Source organism: Aplysia californica, unplaced genomic scaffold (assembly GCF_000002075.1).
Source record: "Aplysia californica isolate F4 #8 unplaced genomic scaffold, AplCal3.0 scaffold00002, whole genome shotgun sequence".
NCBI classification, from domain to species: Eukaryota; Metazoa; Mollusca; class Gastropoda; order Aplysiida; family Aplysiidae; genus Aplysia; species Aplysia californica.
This window is the reverse complement of record NW_004797272.1, coordinates 942,745-950,110: the sequence shown is the minus strand read 5'-3', so window position 1 is coordinate 950,110 and position 7,366 is coordinate 942,745. Positions and strand designations below refer to the sequence as shown.

At 40.7% G+C, this 7,366-nt stretch overlaps 1 protein-coding gene across 1 annotated transcript in view; it reads right to left on the bottom strand.

Moving 5' to 3' along the window:
• Positions 1-3,333: 3,333 nt before the first annotated feature.
• The window catches only part of LOC101852582, a 5,287-nt gene continuing 1,254 nt past the window's right edge, over positions 3,334-7,366 (bottom strand). The window contains exons 2-3 of the mRNA XM_005088980.3: positions 4,439-7,106; positions 3,334-3,802 (exon numbers count right to left, since the gene is read on the bottom strand). Of these exons, the coding sequence (XP_005089037.1) occupies positions 3,440-3,802; positions 4,439-7,106 (3,031 nt within the window). The 3' untranslated portion in view covers positions 3,334-3,439. The remainder of the gene's footprint in view (positions 3,803-4,438; positions 7,107-7,366) is intronic.

The window sequence follows — 7,366 nt, the reverse complement described above, 5'->3', positions numbered from 1 at the left end:
ATCACATTCACACACACAAACATCCACACAGAAGCACACACACACACACACACACACACACACACACACACACACACACAGAATACACACACACACAGAATACACACACACACACACATACACACACACACACATACACACACAAATGCTGCTATGATTTGCACCTGGAAAAGTCAACAATAGAAGTAGTGAGAAAAATTAATACGAGTCGATGGAAAAAACAACAAAATTAGGAGCAGAAAAGTGTAACATCAGCATTGAAAAGAGTACTGAAACGTGTAAAATGGGTATTGAAAAGAGTTCTGAAAAGTGTAAAATGGGTATTGACACGTCTAAAACGATGAGTAAAAAAGGGTAAAACTCAGTAGAGAAAATATTGCATGTATTATGGTTTTGTAGTTCATGATTTATCCTACGAGTAAAATTATCAAGTTGTAATTATGAGTTTTAACGAGCCATTACAACTGGCAATTTCACAAATAGGATAAACCATGGTCAACCACCATAACACATGCAATCATTTTTGTTTTTTTTAATGCCATACAGGTATCAGTTGACGAAATAAACCCGGACAAACAGCGTTCACATGACTAGTCACGTGGTCAAGTGCACCCAATCAAAGGTCTCAGATGAAAACACGATTTTAATTATTATGTCCGTCGCAGCCAGAGTGAAGAATAGAAACAAAATGAATTCTTTCTTCTATTTCTAGTACTGCTAAGAGTATCGTGGAAGGAAAAGAAATCAAATGACTTAGTGCTTGATGAAGCCCACGTGGGACGCTCAATGTTAAAAACAATCAGAAAACGACAAATGCAGTTTTTGGGACACCTGAATAGACTTAAGGGTCTTACATCTAGCTTTCACTGGCAAAATTGAAGGCAAGCGAGGCAGGGGTAGGCCAAGAACAGCATACTTAGGGAACCTAAACAAATGGGTAACAGGGAAAGATCAGGGAAATGTAGCTTTTTGAGAGCATCCGAGCAAAGGGATGAATGGAAAAACCATGATCTCCGATGTCTGTCGCAGATCTGGCACTGGATGATGATGATTTCTAGTATTGTTTTTGTTTTTATTTTTGCTTTGTTTTGTTTTGTTTTGTCTTGTCTCGTTTCGTTTTTTTTGTAGGCTTTGTTCGTGTTTTTGTATTTTTGTTTTGTTTTGTATAATTTTTTGTTTTGTTTTATCGTATTGTTTTGTTTGGGGTGGTGAGTTTTAATTGTTTGTTTGTTAGTCAGCGCTTTTATTTTATCTTATTTTATTTATTTAATGCTATCTTGTTATATTTTATTTTATTTATTTTATTTTATTTTATTACATTTTTTGGGTCTTTTTTTGGTCTTGTTTCTCCATTCAGGGGAGAAGAGTATTGTTTATCTTTCAAGCACTTCTTCTCTACCATTTATTTACAATTGCGCTTTCGAGCATTTTGTCTCCCAATACGAAGCATCTTTCGAGAACATGATACCATTTTTGTTTTGTTCAGAGAGTATTTCCCACTTTAGGTAATATGCTTTAGGTGGGGTTCTGCCAGATACATGTACCGCCCTCTCCTACTCACTTCATTTGCAAATTGCATGACGTTACATAATGAAAAGACTGCGTATACTTGGATTAGAGTGGAGAGAACAGACAACAAAACGCCATCTTTCAACCTTTAACCTACACGACGCCAATACCTGTTCTCTTCTCACAGATTCCTGATGAAACTGAAGTCGCTGGCAACGTTCCAGTGTCTGATTGTGGTAGTTCCTACTGCTGTCGCCGAGGTTGCTACTGGGTGGCAATTTTAAGTAAGCATTGAATAGGCTTAAGTAAAAAAAACCCCTCAATTTTTTATCTCTATGATTTTAAATTCGTTCAACTGCGTTATATTACAAATATATTTACACTTGTTTAGAATTTGAGTCTATGAACACATCCTTTAAGTCTGTTAGTATCGAAAAGCATAAAACACAGCGATATTTCAGCTTCCAAATCATTTTACGTATGTGATAAAATGATGGAATGCGAGTGTTAGAAATGCTCCAGCCTGGAGGTACATAGCCAGATGAGATTCAAAGCCTGAACGTCTACAGTAAATTGTATCGTACGTTAGTGGGCGCGTGTTGGGGCGTCTAGAACGAAAAATGATAGATCAAGAAGAAGTAGGCCTCAGTTCAAAACGCAGAGACAAGACAAACACATCCACTGGGTTAATCTCCAAAACAGATTGAGTCCTGCATCACAGCGGCACGAAATGTCGCTAGATAAAATAATATGAATCTCAGAGAGAACTATATATATATATATATATGTGTGTGTGTGTGTGTGTGTGTGTGTGTGTGTGTGTGTGTGTGTGTGTGTATGTCTTTGTGAGTGTGTGAGTTTCGGATAATTTGAAAAAAACCCACCAAACAATTACAAGTATGCCGTGGCACTTCAAAAATTCTGGGTTCAATAACGCATTGGAAATAACAGAAAGCTTTAAAAAAGCATGTTCAATATATCAAATTAATTTTTATTGTGTCTTGTTTCCCCAACAAGTTGTACTTTATGTACATAATAATTTTTCAAAGTATTCCTCAAAATATGTACATTCAATAGGTCAATATGTACACATGTGCATATTATACATAAAAATGTTTTGGAGCATGAGTGTTTATACCGTAGTGCATATAATGTTGAGTGTTAAGACGTAAAAATAGGCAAGAGGACATGACCACCATAATAAAAAGTAGAAGGTGCAGAGGGATTGGACATGTTCTTAGAAGAGAACCAGACTCTACTGTGAAGATTGCCCTCCACTGGACACCCGAAGGACGTCGCAAAAGGGGCAGACCCAAAGTGATCTGGAAACGGACAGTTGAGTCTGAAATGAAGTCCTGGAATCAATCGTGAGGAACGCTGACCAAGATGGGCCAAAACAGACAGAGCTGGAGATCCTTTGTTGCTGCCCTAAACGCCAGATGGCGTAATGGGTAGTAAGTAAGTAAGTTAAGACATATTCTTTATAAAAACACAAAATACGATGGCGGTTTAAAAAAACAAAAAAACCCAAAACAAAACAAAAAAACAAAGCATTCATTCACTTGTGTGTATACATGATATATCAATATATCAATATATATATATATATATATATATATATATATATATATATATATATATATATATATATATATATATGTATATATATATATATTGTGTGTGTGAGCGCGTCTGTGTGTATATGTATGAGTGTGTGTGTGTGTTTGTGGGTGGGTGTGGTGTGTTTCTGTGTTCGTGATATGTGTTTTTGACTCTGTTTATATGTGTGCATGCGCGCGCGCCAACCGTGTGTGTGTTTGTATGTGTGTGTTTGTTTGTTTGTGTGTGTGTGTGTGTGTGTGTGTGTGTATGTGTGTGTGTATGCGTCATAAAGACGTGAGTAAATCTGCTTGTGAGCGCTTATTGTTTATTAAGAGGCTTTGAGCTTGTTGGCAGTTTTCAACAGTGCACCCACAGCTCTCCTGGCCCACGTCTGAATGTCCAGCAATCGCTTGACCAGTGTCCGAGGCTGCTGGTGCTCACCGCCCTCCAGGATGGAGCGGAGAAAGCTGCAATAGCCAGAGATGTCGTTGGCCAAGGCCAGAGCCCGGCGCTTGTCCACAGACTGGGGAACGTCGTGGAGCAACACGAAGGTGAACTCGGCCACATGATGTAGCGCGCGTCTGCTGGCTTCACACGATTGGAGAAACCTTGTCACGTGCTTGGTGGTGGAGGAGACGGATTCAGCGTCACCAATGCTGCTGTTCTGGTCCAGGCCGGGAATAGTCGCAAGCTGAAAATAAAAGACGACAGATTATTTTATTACAAAGATCATACATATACTAGAAATATAGAACTGTTGTTTTAAAATGTTTTTTTCAATCATGAATGAAACATTTGGCTTAGTAAATAAATCAGGTATGTGTTTGTTTCTCTATTTTTATTTGTATGATGTAACTTCACTTCGTAGCAGATCTTGATCAAATTGAGCTCAATGCATTTATTAACGTAAATATTTGGAATTCGAAGTAGTTCAAAGGGAAAGCAGAGTGTAACTTTTACATTGTGACAAATCTGTCTTTGTTGTCCTCTTTATAAAATTGATGTAAATCCTCGCACAATCTTCTGCACTGACCATTCATTATTTTTAGGTACAATAAAACAGATTCAGTCTATAATAGATAGCATTTGTATAGCACAAATCCCCGCTCAACAGCAAGCTCTATGCGCTTCACAATCTATACTAAACCGTCCACAGGTACATATTCTTCCTTAGTGTTTGAAACAATAGAAGCAGAACAAACACTAAAGGAAGAGGGGTCAATGCAAAATGTTTTCCAAAAACGCACAGACAGACACGTTTTTCCTAGCCGTGTGTGTAGTGTAAAACTATGAGAGCTAAATTAACATTTGAGATTGAAATACTCACGTCTTTCTTCAATTCATCGTCTTTAGAGGCTGCAGTAGCAATCATGTAGGCCAGAGATCTGATTTCCTTAGTTGATAGGTGTACATTTCCCTCGAGCCTTTGTTGTAGTGCTCGCTGGTACATGGACACTCGGCCCATGCCGGCATGGGGCGTCTTTGGTTCCTCCGATGTTGCTTTGACTTCCAAGGGTTGAGCCATAGCCCTGGTTCCGACATGCCTCACAAGCACTGTCCTGGTCATTTTATACAGGTAAGAGTAGTCCGGCTTGCAAACACTGTGGCCAGAAATCGAAGCAAGACATTTCCAGCAAAAGTGATGTCCACATTTACAAGACATGTGCGGACAACCGCCGTTCTTTTCTATGAACCTATTGCATTTTGGGCACAGTCTTCCTTCTACGTGCATAATTTCAGGCACTTGTTTAGGCATGGGTTGAACAGCCTTAAGGGGCAAGGATTCCGTCGGGTCGTCCTCCACTTCTTTCGGTAGCGACAGGTCGTACAATCTGCCTGTGTAATCGTCAGCCTGTTCACAATGTGCAGGCCAGTGAGCAGAACCGAGGCAAACAAAACAGACGTTGAATCCACAAGCGCATGAGACGTCATACGTCATGTCGGGGGTTATGGCTTTGGTCTCCATCTTGATAACACGGCCACACGTCGGGTTGGGGCACCACTTAGAGTTCTCCGATGTCTCCACTTCATCCTCTTTCTGTCGCTGTAGCAGCTGAGCAACTTCTGAAGAGTGAATGAGAGAAAGGAGAGTCACTGGACCTACAGTGACATCACAGTCATATCCGGGACACAAGATTTTGACCGCTCCATCTGTCATTCTGGTTCGAATGTGAGTTTTCCAACACTCGTTGCAGAAGACGTGACCGCATTTGGTCAAAGCAGTACCTGGGAGACTGTCCACGTGACTTGGAGTCACACTCTCGTAACAAATCTGACAGAAAATGTCGTAGTCTTCCCCAGAGGACCCTAGCTGACTCAAGGTCATGGAGAATAAGTCTGTGTTCTGCTCCAGTTCTGTAAAACGAAGTTTGCTGATCTCTTGGCTGGGGTAGAAGCTTTCCGCTTTCACCTGAAATTTGTCGTTGACGAATCGAAATAAATAATTATTTGCACTTTCGTTTCTGTATCTTGCTTTCTGAAATTCTAAAAGATGCTCACTTTTCAGGTCCAGGAGAATTTCAAATATTTGATTAATAAGGTCATCAATGCAGAATGTGCGGAAAGGTATGTTTTTCTGCATGTGCTCTGTGCTTCTGCAGACAAACGAGTTAAATGCCACTTTGTATATGTCAAGTCCATCGTCGTAGGGACCATCGTAGGTAAATAGGAGATAGGAAGTGAAAGCAAAATTCTCGAAAGGAGAAGAACAGAGAATGTTTTTTACATTGTCACTTACATTTATTACAAATGTGCGTGGTTGGCATTCAGCCTCTGCATACAGATGTCCGAACTTATTCTTGAGCTCTTCGGGACACATTTCTTTGGAAGAAGCGATGATTCTGAAATAAGACAAGTCTACATACTGAGGGATTCTCTTCGTTTCCGTTTGTTCTGCGGGCTGTTGTTCTTTGATGTGATTCTTCTGCGTTGCTGTTAGTCTGAATTCATTAGAGTCTGGTAATACCTTTATGTGTGATTTCAAGTCTTCCTTGCCAAACGACGTCTGTGTCGATATTCTGGCCGAATTTTCCCGGGCAATGCTAATTCTCTGAGTGCAGAGCTCTTTTGCTTTTTCAGCTTGGGTAATCAGGGAAGACCAAAGATTTTCATTGTTGTTGCCATTACGTTCAGAACGAACATCTGAATTCTGTGTTTTGAACGTGTCGGTATCAGTTTCTGCCTTCTCCTCCGCTGTGACCCCAGAGCTAACGAGGGGAAAACAGTTTTCTCGATACACCTCGTCCCACATCTGGTTAATGTCTTCTTCAATTTCGTCTGTTCCCATCTTGGCCCATGTAGACGTGGTCAGTCTTTTCCTGTGACGCCGTCTGGGCTTTTTGCTGCCTGGATTTTTCACTGCTTTAATCTCTTGCTTACCCTCCTCGTTGACATCGATCATGACGTCAGTGTACTTGGGGTTGAAGGCCAATGAGCAAGTCTTTGGACACGGATAAAATATTTCCATTCTGTATTCTGGTTTACTGCTAGACAATATATTTTTTGCATCTTCATTTTCTGTGTCGTCTCCTGTCTTTGTGAAAACCTGGATTGTTTTCCAATGAGAACGTTTGTCTTTAATTTCCCTTGGCTTTCTCATCGTGCTCATCGCTTTGGACAACTGTCTCTTCTTTTGCCTATTGGATTGTTCCTCGTCAATATTATCCAAGTTGAAGGAGAAGTATCGCTTCTGTGTGGGTTGCACTGAGGTGATCTTGCCCTTGTTGCTGACAAAACTGACACAGTTTGCTCGTCTCTTGAGCTTGTGTCTTTCCAGGACAGATACCATAGCACCTCGGCCGAAGCAGCCAGTGCGAATCATGTGACGCATTGTAGCTGGAAGTTGCCATCTCTGCTTCTTGTTTAGAGACAAAATGACGTCAGTACTTTGGACGGTTTCCGTAACCATGGTATCATCGGTGCTTGATGTCACCATTTTGGTGACGTCACGGCTTGTCATGCTGGAACTGCCGATGAGGCAGGCATGGCGTCCGTATCTGATGAAAAAGAATAAAAGTACTGTTTTTAAATCGTTACCCGTAATCTTTATATTCATTTAGTGTAAGACCAAAGAGCGAAAAAAGTAGAGTGCATATTTATGGTTATTTTTCTGCGTCCAAAGAGAAAAAAGACATCTCTTGCCAATGGGTTTTTACTTCTCCTCCTCCTCCTCCCCCCCCCCTCCTCCTCCTCCTCCTCTTCCTCTTCCTCCTCCTCGTCGTCATTGTATTTTCATAAAAGAGTTTCCCGCCCCCGC